At 37.0% G+C, this 20,290-nt stretch overlaps 1 protein-coding gene across 6 annotated transcripts in view; it reads left to right on the top strand.

Moving 5' to 3' along the window:
• The window catches only part of loxl3b (lysyl oxidase-like 3b), a 147,557-nt gene that overhangs the window by 28,176 nt on the left and 99,091 nt on the right, over positions 1 to 20,290 (top strand). For all 6 annotated transcript variants that reach the window (XM_028801540.2, XM_028801539.2, XM_028801538.2 and 3 more), the window contains exon 3: positions 11,792 to 11,955. In XM_028801540.2, coding sequence (XP_028657373.1) covers positions 11,792 to 11,955 — 164 coding nt within the window. The remainder of the gene's footprint in view (positions 1 to 11,791; positions 11,956 to 20,290) is intronic.

Raw genomic sequence — 20,290 nt, 5'->3', positions numbered from 1 at the left:
GCATGTTTTCTTAATTCAAAACCTTTGCTACTACAAAGTGTATGTATTTGGTAAGTGTTAAGGCTGTTTTAATCAGGTATGGATGTGGGATTCCATAGAGCTCCAAGCTGTTAGAATAGATAAAATTATTTAGAACACAATTATGTGGCAAAGTAATATATAACTTGTTTGTGAAGAAATAACTTTGACTTGAAAAATACCAAACATATCCTTTAACATCTAGCAAGCGCAATATCTTAAAAAAGTAGTTGCACCTAGAAGCATTGGTGCCATTTACATGAAAATCTGTGACTCCAACACCTGAACAGACAAGTAATTTATTGGTGTCATGCTCAGCCTGCCTGATTGTGCTTTTAATGCATATTGATCACATTGCCACCTAATAAGATTGTCTTCTACCATGTAAAATGAATAAAATGGCCTCCACTTATAATTGATAATTTACGCAATTCATAGTAGCTTCCTTTGTTTAACCCAGAAAAAACAGCCCAAAACATTGACTTTTTTCAAAAGAAAAATGTTATTACCTGTAACAGAAACATGTAAATACCAAAACATTTGCATAAATACAGTAGGAAAGGTATGTCTAGTGTCCACTGCTGTGTTTATGCTGGTGCTATGTGTGATGTGCTATCCTTCTTGTGATATATTTTGAAACAGTCAGCAATGCACAGCCCGATATCACAATCAGGACAGTAAAAGTGTGAGAGGATAGAATGTCAGTGCCTGATCCGCATGGTTGACTTGCCGATTATGTTATTGTAGGCTACCTCAGTGCAAGGCATAGTCACTTCCACATTTCCCCTGACATGAACATTAACAGCTGCTGCATTGTGAAAAGTGCTTAGGGGGGTAATGTTTTGCTTGTCCTTGCACTCAATCAGAATTATTTTGCCTTTTTATCACACAGCTACTGTCACACCATGCTGAAGCTTCATGTGACTGAATTCATGGGGCATATTATGATGGTTTGGTCATGCTCTGCCTTATTGTGCATCAGTTTCACTTTCCGTGTCAACTTCTCATGACCAATTCACATCCTCATTACTATCGCCAAATTCAAGCAATGATTCTGTTTCAGTTCGTTGTAAAACTACCTTTATGGCTTTTCGTTTGCCATTGTGTTTTTGGTTGGACTCTTCAGGTGTCTGCCCCACTAATGAATATTGATGAGTTGCAAAGTTGATGTGTTACTTTAGAGTGGCAATATGGATAGACATATTAATTATTTTTTGTAACATGGTGTTATTTCATTCATTGGATGGAAGCAGAATACTGTCTGTATCATTATTCAGGTTTAAAAATGTAAAGCAGATCATTACACTTCACCACTAATGTGACTTGTGGTCAACTGTAATTGTATAGAATTCCAAGACCAAGTCACACTTGGGATTAACACCAAGGAGGTTAATGGAATTATGTTAAGGTAAGTGACTGAGGTAAATCATAGAAGAGGAACTATAATAAAATCTGACATTCATTTTATTAGTCCACAAAACAGAAGCAGTGTCTTAAATAAACAAGGTTCATTTAGACAAATTCTGAATTGTCTAAAACAGAAGACAGAGACAATAATCCAAATAACAAGTAGATATCATAAAACTCAAAAAAAAAAAAAAAAAAAAAAAAAAAAAAAGAGAACTCAACTGTAAAGCACACCCCAAGGAGTGTGCTCTAATTTTGCGGGGTATCTAAAGCTGCCTGTTAACACAGCAAGTAGCATCCTAAAGGAGGGGTCCATTTTGGGTTAAAACTGTTGGTGTAAAGCAAAGTTATACATGGGTTGGTCTTTAGTATCGAGGAGAAAAAAACCCTTTGTTGGTATAGTGGTGTGTCATTAGGTTATTTCTCTTTTTTTGAATAAGTAACAAAAAAATACAGATGATAGGTGGGTTCAAGTTAAGATTAGGGTTGGGGGTAAGGGAGCTGAATAAGATACGGTTGTTGAATTTTTTTCTTATTTAAACAAAGGGTTTAAATGTGTCTTTATTTTTAAAAAATACAAATTAATACACTACAAATGGTAGCCTATAGAATATGCAGATGTACAAGACACATTTTTCCATTTAAACTAACAATGTGATTTTTATTTAGAAAAACAGTGAAAATTTATATTTAAACATACACTTCAATGATGCTGATAGCATCATTTAACGTTCCTTCATCATTTGGTTTGAGACTTCAAAATTTAATGTTTTGCAGCATCTACTGAGCTAAACAACTATATTGACCATAATTCCTTGTGTATGATGTCACTGTGTGGTTTTTACAAGGTAGCAATTCAGTTATTGCAAATGCTTGAAGTAAAACTAGCAAGTATTTGCAATAACTCTCAGCGTTGTTTTCTATAATAAAAAGAAAAAGCTCTGCTGTTCCACAAAGGATATTACAAAATTAATTCAAACTGAAAAGTTTGCATTTGTCTTCAACATAATATTCATCTTAACTTTTGCCAGTTTTATTATTCTTATCAAAGGTCATGAATGCAAGAGTGTCTTTTTCTAAAGCAGTTTTTTTAAAACCACAGTGACTAAGAGCAGAAACTCTCCAGTCATCACTCTGAAAAATATTACTAAACGAAACTGACTTTTTGGAGCTTTAGAAAGCTATAGAAAGCTTGTAGTGTTGGTGCACGAGCTTGTAGGATCTGATTGTGTTCAGTGTTAAGTGTTTTGGTGTTTTTTACACCATTTTCATATTTATGCTTAATTTTTAAATTAGCATGTTAATTACTACTGTGATTACATTTTAACCATTGCAAGGTGCTATGATTCACTGTTAAGAATCACTGTTTGCCATTCAAAAAAATTTTGGCAGTAATTCATATTTTACATGAATATAAGGTATATAACTCAGCAGATGGTTTACTGACCTTTACAAGTTAACCATCTACTATCACAGACTTATAAGCTGAATGTGGCATATCCAGACAAGCATTGTTTCAGGAAAGTAATGGTCCAAGGGGAGGTGCAGAGTAGAACATATTGGTATTCCAGAATATCCCACATGTGCTCTTTTGAATACTGCGAAGGCAGATGTCACAGGTAGATTACAGTACTTTATGATTAAGTGCAACAAACACCTCACATTTATTTTTGTATAACCTGCTTCTCCTGTTGTTCTGGAACTTTCATGTCTTTCCCAATAAACATGACTGCCTCCTTATAGACCTTTTTGTCAATATTATATCACTGTCATATTTCTGAGACCTGCCCACAAACCTCATGAAGACCAATAATTCTTAAGTGGCATTTCAAATGTTGGCTGATTATCATTTTATCGACCCGGTGCATGATTGACTGAAATATATTCTGCTAAATATAGAACCTGATTGAAATTCAGTGAAAAACACTGCATCAGTGTATTCCAAGGAGTTAAATAACAGCATAACAGGAAATTAAAATCTATTGAGAAAAATAAATCCTGCGATTTATAAGATCAGATCATTTTACATTTAAATTTATGTTATTTGGTAATGTAATAGTTGTTCTCTATCATATATAAACATTAGAGATGCAGTCAGGATAAGGGCTCCACCTCTGAGGAAACAGAAAACTATCTTAGCCGCTAATAACACAAGCGGGGCCACCACGTCAGCAAATCGAAACCTCAGAAGAAAGGCAAATTTGCTTACCCGCTAATATTGGCAAAACAGTATCCGTTTTACTTTTCCTCCAGCCGCTAATGTACAAGCAATGAAAGCACATCAGTAACACGAATCCTCCTAGGATAGCGATGCCCAGAGTAGTTCCTTTCAATTACCTGACATCTCTACATTTCAGTTTTTTTTCTGACGACTTCAATAGTTTCTATGACCACAGACTTTTTACAGCGTGGGCCTACACAGCTAGTATACTATAAGCATACTGTAATGAGCAGAACCGTATTTACCCGGACAGATGTATGGAGGAGCATTCTGGAGAACAATGTGGTATAATCTTTTAACCTTTCATAGGCACTTTCATAGGCATGAACCCCAGCCGGGTGCCACACTATATTTGCATAAACTGAAAAGGCTCAGCCTAGTTGTTTTCTTTTGGACTTAACTCTAGAACTGCTATGTCTTCTGTGTAATACTAATATTTCTTTTTTGTAATTAATGCAAGAACATTTATTCAAGTAGAATCAATATTCACGGCAGAATTTATATATAGTGTATTTGAAAAATGTATATAATCCTTCAAATGAAAATTTAACAGTCCTAGACTTTGTATATGGTATGTTAGCAACAATGTGTGAAAAGCAGGTATTGTACAGAATGCCTAGGAAATCTATACAATGTGTGACTTTTTAGGCAAAGCATGAAATGGTTGTGTTAGTTTAATATGCTATACACTTTCTCTAGGCATTGTGTGCAATACAAAGGCATTATACATAACAACTTGCCGGTTTGCCTTTTGGTATTGCATAGAATGCCTAGGAATGTCTGAAATTTTAATCGTTTCACAATTTCATGTTCCATTTTCAGCATTTTATAGATTTCCTAGGCATTCTATACAATACCTAATTTCACACATTGACAGTAACATATAAAAAAACATATTACCAGTTGGCCTTAAACTACTTTTCCTACATGCATGAAGTACTTCAAATGAAGGTGCACAGACTGGGAGCCTTTGTGACAGCACTAGACCTATAATTAATACATGATATAACACTTTATGTTTCAAAAACTGGCAGCTAAGCCAATGCAGATAACTGTACAATTGTTACCTAATTTTAAAAGATTGTTACTACACAAGAAGTTTTGTTACGCAAGCTGTCTTGGTAGTGAAACCTACAGGGGCATTGTCATGATCTACCGTCATTGTTGATTAATCTTAGAGTGCTGGGATATTATTTAGATAGATAGATAGATAGATAGATAGATAGATAGATAGATAGATAGATAGATAGATAGATAGATAGATAGATAGATAGATAGATAGATACTTTATTAATCCCAATGGGAAATTTAATTGTCTGGTGTATTAAATTTTCAGTTTATTTCTATTTTACAATCATTTCCTTGTGTCTTGGATGCTGTGATCCAGTATCGTCATCATGAACATCGTGAACATCACACTGGTGGCTATGAACACAACTCAGGAGCATTGAAAGAAATAATCCACCTAAAATTTTTTTATATGTTACTTGCCTAATGTAGTTTGTAGTAATGAGAAAAAAAATGTCGTGTTTTCTTGCAGAATGAAGAGAAAGAAGTTTATGATATACTGTTATAGAAGCCAATAGTTACCAATGCTGTAAAATAACAAATAATGTAAAAAATGTCCATGGAAGAAAGAAAAAAATCTCTTGTTGTGTATTTCTTATGTCAGTTATCCAGTCATATGCTCAAAAAATATTGTTAAATATCTACGTTCGGAATTACACATCATAAACAGGAAACCTAAAGCATATAGGAATGACTTTTTAAGTCCACAAATGCAGATCCAGAAAAATGTGAGAATATAGATTAAATTAATATAAAATAGTCTTATTTATTAAAGCATAAAATACAAAATATAAAATATATTTTAATTATTTAGCTTGTTACCCCTTTAAGCAATTAACTTCTATAATGTAGTTAAACTGTAAGTAATAAATAAAACAATATTCTTACAATAATTCAGAAGCAATGACACAGATTGACTGCCTTTTCATCTTCATGATGACCTCTTCACTTTTCAAATCTCATTATTTTTATTTAGTAATTCTGGGCGCAAGTACACAGAAAGAGCTACTTCTTAGTTAGCTTGTTGTCTTACGCGGGACTTTTTCTTGGGAAGCAGTGTAATACTTCTTTTAAACTATACAATTTCCTTTTATTAAGTCCAATACCCCAATACACATATAATTAATATATACATTACTTTATGTAATTGATATGTCTGTATTGCTTATTCTGTTGCAACAATCATTTATAACACTTGTTATTATGAGCCTTTTACAGAAGCTCCACATTCTCTCAGTTTTTCATTTTGTTTTTGAATTTGTTTTACTTGTTACTAGTTTTCATTAAGATTAGAGTTAATATGGCCTCTGGCTTGTCACTGACGATAGCCACTAGAAATTGAAAAAATAGATTTTGAATTTACCAATTATCTGTTGCAGCTATGGTAAACCCTTGCACCCGCGTATCTTACTTGCCTTTTGGACAAGCTTCAGACTCTGGAGAAGCTACATGAAGAAAGCTACCTAGTGTCTACAGCACACACAAATTTAAGAGACACTGAGAAGCTAAAAGGTTGAGGTGTTAAACACTCCCGCAAATTCTAACATGCTAGAACTAAGTACTTTCAGCCAACAAATTATTCAGCAGAAGTTTGTAAATAAACATTACTGGGGTTCCTTTATATAAACAGCAATACACCTTTAAAATGCTTCACAGAGGACTGCTGTTTTTTGCATTGAGTTAAATCAAAAGTTTTCATTCTTTTTATGAGTTTTCATTCTTTTCATTCTGGTGTGTATTTGAGAAGAAGGGTGTTATTTTTTATTTACTGAGCTTCTACAAAATCCCAAATTTCCCCAAGGGGATCTATCAGTCTATCTGTTTATCTAAAAAGCATATGTATGCTTAAATAGACAGTTAATTATTTCAAGGCATAATAAACATGCCAAGTAATAAAACAGTTTGGTTCAGAAGTTCAATGTTTTGTGTAGCACTTGCGGTTTTAAGTGATATTCTTATCCTCGTGTACAGCTCTTTGCTAAATTTTGAAATCCATCTGAACAGTCTTGTCTTCACATGCCAGTCTTAATTTTTTGATATTTGAGTACCTTCGGTCCATTTCCTACCCAATTTGGTTCTGAGGTGAAGCTTATACTAGTGGCCCTTCCTACATCATAAAAGTCTGTCCATTCGATTGACCCCAACTAAACTCCTTGCTTCTGGTTTGCTTATTCAGCCTTGCCACTTAGAAAAATAAACCAGTGATACACTTTCTCTTTTGAGAGTCAATCTTGTTGTCTAACATATCAGTGTAAGGAAGTGAGAGACAGTTATAGTCATGAAACAGTCTCAGGAGATTTCTGCAGGACATTAGAGTGCATGCAATTCATCAGATGCCAGAGATGATCACCCCTATAAGTAGAGAGACATATTCCATTAAGGGTTAGTAAGCAGCCACAAGATCTCCAGGTCAACAGGTGACAGCATACAATTTCTAGATGGGGAAGCCACATACTTCTCTTTTTGACTGAGAGAACTAGCACTTCAAGAGCTACTAAGCTACAGGAGTGCAGGTAGACAAGAGCAGATTTTTAGGAAGCTCTTTCCTAATTTTCCTTTGTCCAGAGATGGACCTCCTCTGACACCAGAAAGAAATGCAAATTTCTAGAAGTACTGTGTTACTAGGAAAGGTTTTAAAGATAGTGAGTTGTTTCTGGATTTGGAGTCAGAACAATGGAGAAGAAAATAGATTTGAGAGAGAAAAATTCTGGTAGAAAGTGTGAGGGAAGTGCTTTGGTTTACTGTTTACAAGGTGAGGAAGTGGATGAGTCATCCTACCTATCAGCCAAATTACAATTAACTGTTAGAGCAGGTTCAGGGGAGAAAACGATTATTTTTTAGTTCTATGTCATTTTAATACTTTTAACTAATAGTTCTTTGAAATACAACTAGTTTGGTTCTTAGTCACAGATGGAACAATTCTTGTACATGTACAGCAACACGTGGCACACAAGACTTAACAATTAATAATGTACAATTTAAATTGTCTTACTAAACAGCATAATGTACTGATTCTGAAGTGCTAAGGCATGGTTTTTCAAATTGGTATCTATTTTGTGATATTTTGTACGTTTCGACATTGTTAATAATTTTTATCCATTGTTTATCAGTGTTGTCATGTTGCTATTTTGTTTTTGACCATGGCAGCTACATGCATTGTTATCACATGGAGCCCGAAAGTTGCAACGTATGATGTCATTAGTATATAAGATGGGGATGCACTTCCAAGTTTTTAGATATTTCTCAAATACCTTTATGTGTTAACTATTGTAAAATCAAGTTAGGAAGTTAGCACTTTTACCATGTTTCTCTAAACTTTGATTAATGAACTCATATTAAGCTTTGGTAACTGGTTTTCTGTGCTCTTTTGGCAACTGTTCATTTCTGTTGCTTTAACTTAGATTTTTGGCATCATCCTATAGTCCTAGTGTTCATTTTCAATTCTGGCTTGCAGCTTTCCTATCGTGGAAGTACAAACTAGATTAGATGCACACTAAAAGGTTAGCTAAGGATAGCTAATGACTTTGTGGTACCATTACTTTCCTGCTTTGTCACAGATGGCCACTTTGACAATTCTTATACATGTACTACAGCACATATGTTTAGTATATATGACTAAATGATTAAACATTTACAATCTAAATTGCATTACCAAAATGTACTAAAGATTCAAACATCATTAATGAGCAAGCTATCATGACTACTGAGAACTTCTTCTTGCAAGTCTTTATAGATGATATTTAAGGAGATCCTTTGTTTAGTTGTAAAGTCATACAAACAAACTGTCAGGCAAAGCAGAGATTCTTACTTAAAGGACAAAGATGTATAAACAAAATTAGCCTGACACCACTAAACTTGAATTTGTAAAGCAAAGGTAAGTCAAAACCAGATTCCGAACCAAAATTGTATTGCTCATAAAAGTCTCTCATGAAGTTATCCCTTTATTATAATAAAGTTTAGGATGAACAAACCACTGTGTTTCTTCGTACCGGTCACAAGCCCGGATAAATGGGGAGGGTTACATCAGGAAGGGCATCTGGTGTAAAATTTTGCCAAATCAATATGCGGACAACAATACAAATTTCCATTCTGGATCGGTTGAGCCCCGGGTTAACAACGACCTCCACCAGTACTGTTAGCCAACAGGGTGCTGGAGGAAATTGGGCTACTGTTGGCAGAAGAAGAAGAAGAAGGAGAAGAAGAGGTAGGAGGAAAGTAGAGTGGAACAGAGGGTAGGAACTTTGAATGTTGGCAGTATGACTGGTAAGAGAGTTAGCAGATATGATGGAGAGAAGGAAGGTTGATATATTGTGCGTGCAAGAGACTAAATGGAAGGGGAGTAAGGCCAGGTGGATTAGAGGTGGATTCAAATTGTTCTATCATGGTGTGGATGGGAGGATAAATGGGGTAGGAGTTATTCTGAAGGAACAGTATGTCAAGAGTGTTTTGGAGGTGAAAAGAGTGTCAGGCAGAGTAATGATTATGAAGCTGGAAATTGGAGGTGTGATGATGAATGTTGTTAGTGCATATGCACTGCAAGTTGGGTGTACAATGGGTGAGAAAGAAGATTTTTGGAGTGAGTTGGATGAAGTGATGAACAGTGTACCCAAGGGACAGAAAGTGGTGATTGGAGTGGATTTAAATGGGCATGTTGGTGAAGAGAACAGTGGAGATGAGGAGGTGATGGGTAGGGTAGGTATGGTGCCAAGGAGAGGAATGAAGAAGGTCAGAGGATAGTGGATTTTGCCAAAAGTATGGACATGGCTGTGGTGAATATGTATTTTAAGAAGAGGGAGGAACATAGGGTTATGTAAAAGAGTGGAGGAAGATGCACACAGGTAGATTACATCCTATGCAGAAGAATTGATCTGAAGGAGATTGAAGACTGCAAAGTGGTGGCAGGGGAAAGTGTAGTTAATCAGCATAGGATGGTGGTCTGTCGGATGATGTTGGAGATCAAGAAGAGGAAGAGAATGAGGGCAGAGCCAAGGATCAAATGGGGGAAGTTGAAAAAGGAAGACTGCAAGGTTGAGTTTAGGGAGGAGGTGAAACAGGCACTGGATGGCAGTGAAGAATTACCAGACAGCTGGGAAACTACAGCAGATGTAGTAAGGGTGACAGCAAGAAGTATGCTTGGCGTGACATCTGGAAAGAGGAAGGAGGAAAAGGAAACCTGGTGGTGGAATGAGGAAATACAGGAGAGTATACAGAGGAAGAGGATGGCAAAGAAGAAGTGGGATAGTCAGAGAGATGCAGAAAGTAGACAAGAGCACAAGGAGATAAGGCGCAAGGTGAAGAGAGAGGAGGCGAAGGCTAAAGAAAAGGTGTATGATGAGTTGTATGAGAGGTTGGATACTAAGGACGGAGAAAAGGACCTGTACCGATGGGTAGACAGAGGGACCAAGCTGGGAAAGATGTGCAGCAGGTTAAGGTGATAAAGGATAAAGATGGAAACGTACTCACAAGCGAGGGGAGTGTGTTGAGCAGATGGAAAGAGTACTTTGAGTGGCTGATGAATTAAGAGAACGAGAGAGAGAAGAGGTTGGATGATGTGGAGATAGTGAATCAGGAAGTGCAACGGATTAGCAAGGAGGAATTAAGGACAGCTATGAAGAGGATGAAAAATGGAAAGGCCATTGGTCCAGATGACATACTTGGAAGCATGGAGGTGTTTAGGAGAGGTGGCAGTGGAGTTTTTAACCAGATTGTTTAATGGAATCTTGGAAAGTGAGAAGATGCCTGTGGAGTGAAGAAGAAGTGTACTGGTGCTGATATTTAAGTATAAGGGAGATATGCAGGACTGCAGTAACTACAGGGGAATAAAATTGATGCTTACAGTATGAAGTTATGGGAAAGAGTAGTGGAAGCGAGGTTAAGAAGTGAGGTGATGATTAGTGAGCAGCAGTATGGTTTCATGTCAAGAAAGAGCACCACAGATGCAATGTTTGCTCTGAGAATGTTGATGGAGAAGTTTAGAGAAGACCAGAAGGAATTGCACTGCGTCTTTGTGACTGTCAAAGATGCTAATTTCATGATTCATGAAACAGCAATAACACCAAAAGGGGGCCCCTCCCCACTGCCTAATGTGCATATAGGAAGTGGTGGCTCTGAGCACAAAGCTCTTACCTAGTCTTCAGTTTATTTTCAAAAAGCTTGCACATGATTTAAACTCCATGGTCATCATATATAACATGGCTAAAATGGCACTTCTATCATGTGGCTAGCAACCATATACTGTAGCATCATAGAAACCAGACATGTTTGAGATGGTTTGAATAAAAAATTTAAAATACAGAATGGTAGCACCCATAAAAAAGTCTTTGAAAATGAAAACTGGACATTTTTCACAAGCACACATATGAATCAATGATAGTAATAATGGGTCTACCTGTGTTTTTCAGATTTTTCCTTGAGAAAAGTCATTTTTGTTTTCAGTTTATTTCCTATAACCTCAGGATGTCTGGACAAAAAATTGAATAATGGAAAAATATTTGTTTAAAGGACCAGGGAGGCACAAATTTCTCAAAACTTGAGGTCAAAGTAAACATGCTAATGTGATGTACCGATGTACAACTTCCTGGTGTCATGTGATGGCAAAGGGAAACCCACAACTTGACACTTGAGGTGGAAACAACAAAACCAGATGGCTGCAACTGTGATACACTAAATGGCAAAATTAATAATACTTTAATTAAGGATACAATATATTATTCATACAAATGGAAACATAAACCACAAAATCATAACAACCTCCAATAAGCACAAAGGTAAGGTGATAAGTGCCATTTTTCCATTAATACCTAAAACCAGAGGGAGGCTCAAGGCCCTGTTTTTCCATTATTTATAATCTTTATTCTGTTCAAAATTTTGAAATGTTTCATTTATTAGATAGCAGTCCTCTGCAATTTTTGTCATGTTGTAATGTATGGATTCATGCTTATATTGTACAGCTTGTCAGAGCTAGGCCTGTCTGACAATGCTGGTTGATGCTGCTTATCTCAATTGGTGATTATTAGTTAGTAGGTAATGGGAGTCAGACCACTTCATTCATATAGGTGTTTTCTGCTTCTTTTGCAGGGAAAATCTGGCTTGACAATGTTCAATGTAGTGGCAGTGAAAAGCACATTGGTGACTGTAAATCTCGAGGGTGGGGAAATAGTGATTGCACACATGATGAAGATGCAGGCATTATCTGTAAGGATGAGCGGCTACCAGGATTTGTGGAGTCCAATGTCATTGAGGTAATAAACTCATCTTTGCCACTCTATTTTTAACATAAGCTATGTTGAATCTGTATTATGAATCAAGAGGCTAGTTTATCTGATTTTTGGCTGTGTTTTATGCATTACTTTTATGCAGCATAAAGCCCTTTTTATGTAGTTTTTTGCATGTCTTTTTGTATATCGTTTTCATGGGTGCCAGCATCTTGTTATCAGTGACTACAATCATTGGTAATCACATGACCTGACAACAACATAAAGTGATGCAATTACACCCCATTGTAAAACACTGCAAAACACAAAGGAAGAGAGTTTTGGTTTTAAATAATTATCATTTTGCTTTTTCCTACAGTATGAAAGCAAGTTGTTTGGTTTGTAAAAATGAAAATAATCACTACAAAAGGTTAGACTGGCAACAATGAAGAGTATTTGCAAAAATAAAAAGATTCAGAAAGACCTTAAGGGACCACAAGCTCAATAAAATTACCTCACTTTTATTGTTCAACAGCTGGTAATGGAGGCTAGCATCCTGCAACAACCTTTAGCGACAAAACCAACTACACAACAAGCATTGCACATGAAAGACCCCAGCGTCTGCATTCATAGCATTACTCAGAGGGCTTAATAGTGGTTGGGGCTTTTTCATCCACTGTCAACTGGCTTTTGTTCAGCAGTCACAAACGTACTAGACTGATAGGGAGGGATAAGATCATTTTTCTATCATTTTTTTCTAGCCAGGAAACCCCTTCAGTGTTAAGCTTCCACCTTGTACGAATAAAAGTGTTCATGTTTTTGCAGTTTACTGGTGTTCCTGCTTGAATTCAAATCTGTTTTTGATGTCCTAGTATCTCCATCCATCATCTGCTTAATTTTAAACTGGGTTTTAGGTCCATAAGTGACTATGCTGTGTCATTTAAAATGCATCTATTGTCATAGAATAGTATGACTCTTCTTTGATTTCAGTCTTTCAGAATTGGTTGTCCAATAAACTTAATAATGAAATGGCAAACCATTGTAAGAGATAAAGTTAAGAATGTATAAGGAATGTTGGGATCAGAAGTGGGAAAACACCATTTAATTATTTTTGGCAGAAAAAGGTTAGAAAAAAAATCTTTGTAAAGAAATCCACCTCTGTTGCTTAGAGAATCATGTCCTTCAGAGTGTGTGTTCATCAGTTGACAGGTACTCTTTGTTGTGATCTGGTTTTAGAAGTGGAGGAAACAGAGTTGGGGAGGAAGTGACTTAGTTAACTTTCTTCTGGGCCATCCTACTCAACTCTGAGGATGGAAGTTGAGATTGTGCAAACTGTGCAACATTTCTAGTCTTCCCCTTAAATTGGTCTCTCCAAGATGCTCACTATACTCATGTACCTAACATGCCAACTCTGCCCTTCGCCCAGCTCAGTCCTATGGGCATTATTGTATCTTACCTCAAGGTAGTGGGCATGGGATAGTACATTAGTGTTGGCATAAGGAGTCCCTTGCCATGTATCATTTTTAATTTGTAAAAGTTGATATTCAGAAACCATCCAGTGATGGGAGATTCCCATCTTTGTGAGCTAACATCTATTGTATATGGGGCATGATCAGTGACCAAAGTGAATTCCCATCACAGCAGGTAGTATATCAGTTAAGTCACAGAGTGTTCACCACCAGTTTAAGGACAGAAGTGGAAATTGATTTAGTGACATTGCAGCCTCCCCAATCTTCCTCAGTACATCCTTGAACTAATCCCCATAAGATACAGATATGTTTGATATCTGATATAGAGGACTTTGTAGAGGAAGTAGTTAGTCTGGCAGTGAAACTGGGAAGATGTTTCCCAGAAAAAAAGTGGGAAAAGAGGGTAGTTATATCAGTATCAAGAAAAACAATGCAATGTTAAAACCTAAAAAAATAGTACCAAACCATGGTAATGGGAAAAAACCTACTAGTAAGGTATCTGAGTTACTGGGTATGTGTTCCTATTGTGGTGACTGTGGGCATTTAGTCGCTAATTGGTAAAAGCTTCAGGTAAACTGATGCATTTACATTAGGTCAAAGTTGGTAAAGTGGTTGGTTATAGTCAACTCAATACTGAATATTGTTTAATAGTTTAAGTTTATTTATAAAGTACTGTAAATATGCAATCCCTTATAGACCTGGGTGCAACAGAAAACTTTGCTTATCAGATGAGGCTTATATAACAAAGAAAGTTTCAAAAGGAACCCATGACATTAACATTTAAAAATAAGACAGGGGTTCCATCGGTAATATGTTTGTAGAATATATCGCAACTTCTTTCCATTCACTACTGGTAGAATATATTCTGAATAATAAAGATTTTTGTAATGGTTTTCCTTGTATGTAATTTTAAATTTTAAGACTTAATTGGAAAGCTAAGGGTCTAGAATACCACATGTGCTACTGTGTTACGGATTTGTTGCTTGGAGTACCTACCTTATGGGAAAGATGTGTAGGATGAGCAGATTAAGAACAGCCATTTATCTGTAGTTTTAGTAGGCTTCTTCTTCATATAGAAAATAGATAATTCAATTTGTTATTGAGAACTTAATAAAACAAAAGTAAAGAACAATTATCCAATTATCCACAGATTGTTTTGAGTAAATATTATTCAGAGGTTCAGGCAGTAATATGCACACTCTGTTTAATAAAATAAGTCCAAAGATTCATAGGTTTTGTGAACTATAACTGCAGATTCATAAAATATTTTAGTTACTTTCTTTTTTCCTTGAGGAAGTAGACAAATTGAAAAATTTCTGTGGACTCTCCGGGGTTCAGCCAGCTATAGTATAATTCTCAAAAATTTCCCAACAGAGGCAAATTCCATTCTTGCACTTTAATGTACACTATGATCTGGGAAACTGAGCCTTAGCGTTAGAAGACTAGTATGACTGGTTTGAGGGAACTGAATATCCATTTGTTATTTATCTTCTTCTTCTTTCGGCTGCTCCTGTTAGGGGTTGCCACAGTGGATCATCTTTTTCCATATCTTCCTGTCCATTGCATCTTCCTCTGTTACACCCATCACCTGCATGTCCTCTCTCACCACATCCATAAACCTTCTCTTAGGCCTTCCTAATTTCCTCTTGCCTGGCAACTCTGTCCTTAGCATCATTTTCCCAATATACTCAGCATCTCTCCTCTGCACATGTCCAAACCAACTCAATCTCGCCTCTCTGACTTTGTCTCCAAACTGTCCAACCTGAGCTGACCCTCTAATGTACTCATTTCTAATTCTGTCCATCATCCTCACACCCAGTGACTATCTTAAGATCTTTAACTCTGCCACCTCTGGCTCTGTCTCCTGTTTTTTGGTCAGTGCCTCTGTCTCCAACCCATGTAACACAGCTGGTTTCACTACTGTCCTGTAGACATTCCCTCTCACTCTTGCTGATACCTGTCTATCACAAATTACTCCTGACACTCTGCCTGCACTCTCTTTTTCACCTCTATTCCACAATCCCTGTTACTCTGTATCCATTTGTTATTTATACTTAACATAAAAATTGAATTTTACAGCTGCTAAATGTTTAAAATCCCTGGCAGCTTGGTGGTCATTTTTTTAGCCGGTTTAATTTTGTAATTTCACGTTTGGCAGGAAACAGAAATACTAAAGCTGACATTTATTCTGACAATTTGAAAACTCAAAGACCAAGCTGGAACCTGCCAGAAAATTACATTGTAGGTGCAGAAGGTGCTAACTAACCAGAAAACATCTTTGAGAAGATTAAGAAGTCACAGGGAGTAGTTTGCCTCAAGGATAGTTAGAAGTACAAAAATTATGGTTGTATTCAAGTCTTTCATTGGAGTGGGGGTCATGATTTATTTTGGGCTTAATTAGCTATTTCTGGTGGCTAACCATTGATGAAGATAGAAAGGATTTTGTAAAAGATTGCAAAACCTGTAATTAGGCAGAAGATACCTCTAGTGCCACACCTGCATTGTTGTAACCTATTCAGATTTCTCTGCCATTCGTGTAAAGAAATTTCCATGGACTTTATTACAGATTTGCATTCTTCATATGGTTATACAACAGTTTTAGTGGTTCTAAAAATGTTCACGTTATTCCCTTAAAAAGATACACACAGTCTAGGAATTAGTGGAGATATGTTCTCAAATGAATAAATGAGTTCCTAATTAATATAATTTCCTGACTTGTCTTGGTCTACAATATATCTCTTATTTCTGGACTTCTGTACTAAGTGGATGTCAAGGTAAACACGATTTCATGTTATCATCCAGAAAGTAATAACTGGACTGAATAAGTCTATTGAATCTATTAAAAACAGAGTGTCTATTGAATATTTCTCAAAAAGAGTTTTGGGGAAAAAATTGTGGCTTACTTTGGGAGACCTTCTCTTGTGAATTTCATCCTGCAAACTTGCCCTGAGCTACATTTGTTTTTATGCTATACAGTACACCCCCAAAATTCACGGGGGTTACATTTCTAGAGCACCCGCGAATTGTGAAAAACCGCAACTTTTGGATGTGGTTAAAAAATGCCTTTTAAATTCTATTTTTATAGTTTAAACCCTAAATACAGTATGCCCCCAAGCACTTTAATTTCATTTCAAACTCAGCTTAATACATTAATACATTGCCTAAAAAATTACCTTAATACATTACCTAAAAACAGAATGTAAAGTTAAACCTGTATACTGTACAGTACTGTACTGCTATGTCTCCCGCGGTGCTAGAATGTAAAATACCGATGTTACCGCTATACATACTTGAAATTCATGCAAGCGCATTTTCTTTGGTATAAGTAGAGTAAATGCATAATAATTTCTTTTAATTAAAATACAGTAAAATGTATGGGTACTCACCAAAATGAATGATATTGATGATGATGATGAAGTAGCTGTGCAGTACAATGCAGAGGATTTAAAACTCCTCGGGTGGCGCCTCTTCTACAGGCGCTTCAGCAGGAGCCGTATCTTTGTACGGGTCTTCTTCTGGTGGGGTTTTGTGCTGGCTTTTCTTTATAGGTTTCAGGAACATTGTGATGGGAAGTTGCTACATTGTCTCTTGTAGCGAACTGCTGGTACAATTTCTGTGCTTTCTCATGGATTATGTTACCATCCAAGGGGATGTTCTTCTTCCTGCAGTCGGTGATCCACAATGCCAAGGTAGATTCCATTCTGACGATATTTTTATTCCTTACGGTTGTTACCTTTTTGGCGCTATCACAGAAACTTACAGATACAGTACTCCAGATCGCTGCTTCGTTCTTCTTTATGTAGCGTACGGTGCTATCATTAATGCCATAGTGGCACGCTACTGCACCATAACTTTTTAGCTCCCGGAGCAAATCCAGTAGTTCAACCTTCTCCTGGAGTGTTTTAAACTTTTTCTGGCGCTTAGGCTCAGTGCCAGAAGCTTTAGAAGGTGCACGCCGTTTCTGCATCATCTTGTTCGTTTAAGAATAACAAAATGAATACAATAACAAAGTGGAAAACACGAGGACATTCAGCTGGAGACACGTCACAGAGCAGCAGTCAATCAGCATCAAGGAGAATTGAATAACGCTGTTGGACTGGCTACTTTTACCATCCCAAACCGCGTTTCCCTCAGCAGTGGTAAACCCATTCACCTGGAGACACGTCACAGAGCAGCAGTCAATCAACAGCAAGGAGAAATGAATAACGAACTCGTATTGGCTGCTTTCACCATCCCAAACTACGTTTCCCTCAGTGGTGGTAAACCCATTCAGCTGGAGACGCATCACAGGGAAGCAGTCAATCAGCAGCAAGGAGAAATGAATAATGCTCTCGGATTGGCTACTTTCACTATCCCACAGCGGTTGCTTCCTGTTCTCTCTACAGCACAGTATTGCCACGAAAAAAGCCATAAAAAATTGCGGAGGATATTTGCACTTTCCGCTAACAATTAATAGTTAGGTTCTAAGGAAAAATCCGTGAACAACCGAGTCCGCAAACCCTGAACCGTGACTTCGTGGGGGTCTACTGTAGTCCAAAAAGTTTATGTGACCTACTGTACATACGTGCACTCACAACACACTTTGTAGTTTACTCTGTACTTTGTGTATCCTATTTGAAGTTGACTTTATACTCTAAGTCACTATTTTAATTCTATTGTTCTCCATCAACCATGTGTTGGTGGATGGGAAGTAGCAGATTGCAGCACACATTTTAAGGCATCTGATCTTTGCAAAAACAGGGGGAGAGACTTGTGAACATCTAGCATTCTGTTGAAAACAAATTATTGTAGGAAATTTGAAGTTTGGTGTTTTGATTATTAAAATTTTTGATCTTTTGTATACTAACCCTGCTTGCTTTCTGTCAACTCTTTTGACTTGACCCTTTAATAGTTATCATTTTTCTGTTGCTTAAAAAAGAATGTGTTTTGGGCTGACAGAAATATCAAACTGCCACTACAGCTTGCTTTGGAATAGATAAGCACAAATGCACATAGAGTATCTTTGGCTACAGCATTAACAATGAACTGTCACGAGTCCTTTGTGATAATTAATTTCACAGGAAAGCCCCATTTATAAAATATACTGTGTTTTTGGAAGTAGCACCGTATGGGGAGCAAATTCTCTTCTTCTGGCCAAAGTCGCTTGTGAAAGAAAGATCTGTGAAAATTGTTATCTCGCTTTAAGGGTCTGGAAGAGTCTTACTGCTTCTTGCCATTTGCATGAGCCTCTCTTTAATGTGATAAAAATGCAGCTGAAATATAACATCTTTGGGTGAATTCACAGAAATGTGTTTAGGTTTAGGTAGTCTATGGCAGGTGACACGGTGGCACAGTAGGTAGTGCTGCTGCCTCGCAGTAAGAAGACCTGGGTTCGCTTCCCGGGTCCTCCCTGCGTGTGGAGTTTGCATGTTTTCCCCGTGTCTGCGTGGGTTTCCTCCGGGCGCTCTGGTTTCCTCCCACAGTCCAAAGACATGCAGGTTAGGTGGATTGGCGATTCTAAATTGGCCCTAGTGTGTGCTGGGTGTGTTTGTGTGTGTCCTGCGGTGGGTTGGCACCCTGCCCAGGATTGGTTCCTGCCTTGTGCCCTGTGTTGGCTGGGATTGGCTCCAGCAGACCCCCCGTGACCCTGTGTTTGGATTCAGCGGGTTGGAAAATGGATGGATAGTCTATGGCATCTATCTATCGTCAGATCCAGTAATTCAAGGTTCGGCAAGAATGCCCATAGAAATTTTTGCAAGTATTACAGCCAGCTGTCTATTATCTATATCCTCCGGGATTCCTCGAAGTTTAACATTATTCTGTCTGGAGCGATCTTATAAATCTGTAATCTTATCTGACAGCCTGCTTATTGTCTCCTCCATTTCGTTAGAAACCATTACAATTTTGTTATGAGCCTTCACAAACTCAGACTTTCTTGTTTCCAAATGTGACATGCATTCTGCAATATCTGCTATGTCTTGTTTAAGCGCTGTAATCGATTTTTTAACTTCAGAAGAAATAGATTTATGGTGCTCTTCCAGAAGTAGTATCAGTCTTGTTTCAGTAATGGGTTGATAAGTAGTTTGTGTATCTAACTTTTTCCCCACCTCATTTGAAACAGAGGATACCAGTGAAGGCATAGGGGACAGGCTACGGGATCTAGAGTGGTGTGTAGTCCTCAGAGTTGAACCTTCGGAAGCGCCATGTTTGTTTCTACAAGTCGAGCTTTCTGGAGTACCAAAGAAGTCTGGCAGCATTGCTGGGCCGCTATTTTTAGACTTTTTCCCCATTTCTTATATGAAGTAATATCTCAAGTTCAAAATAAATGCTGAAAATGATAATTGTAGGAACACTTTGAGCTCCTATTAATGAGGCTAAACTGAAGCTATAAAACTTGCATCCATTCAGGTACACATGGAATCCACGCTCCCACATTTTAGACAAATTTTGATGAGAACAGGACATTCAACCTAACATATGTCCCAATCTTGTTAACCTAATTTCTCCAAAATAAAATTAAGTCAAACACCCCCCCCCAACACACACACACACACACACACACACATACAAATACACACATTCTCTCGTTTGCTTATATTGGGCTATTTTAGAGTTGACGGTTAACCTAAAATATATGTCTTAACACACTTTTACATATCCTTTTAACATGATGTTACCCTTCTAAGTGGAGAAAGCATATTGACACACACACACATATATTCACATTTACTCATACTAAGAAAACATAGATATACTTGTTAAACTCTCATTCAAGTTTTCAGGGAGTAAAGGGAAAACAAGTAAAGACAGTAACTAGTTCTGGGACTGACATATTTAACACTCACTGTTGAACTCCATCACAGTGTTATTATTGTTATATAAACATGTCCATCATGTACAGTATATGAATTTATTCTATATATGAAACAATTGTA

Source organism: Erpetoichthys calabaricus, chromosome 5 (assembly GCF_900747795.2).
Source record: "Erpetoichthys calabaricus chromosome 5, fErpCal1.3, whole genome shotgun sequence".
Taxonomy (NCBI): Eukaryota; Metazoa; Chordata; class Cladistia; order Polypteriformes; family Polypteridae; genus Erpetoichthys; species Erpetoichthys calabaricus.
This window is presented reverse-complemented; position numbering and strand designations above follow the sequence as displayed.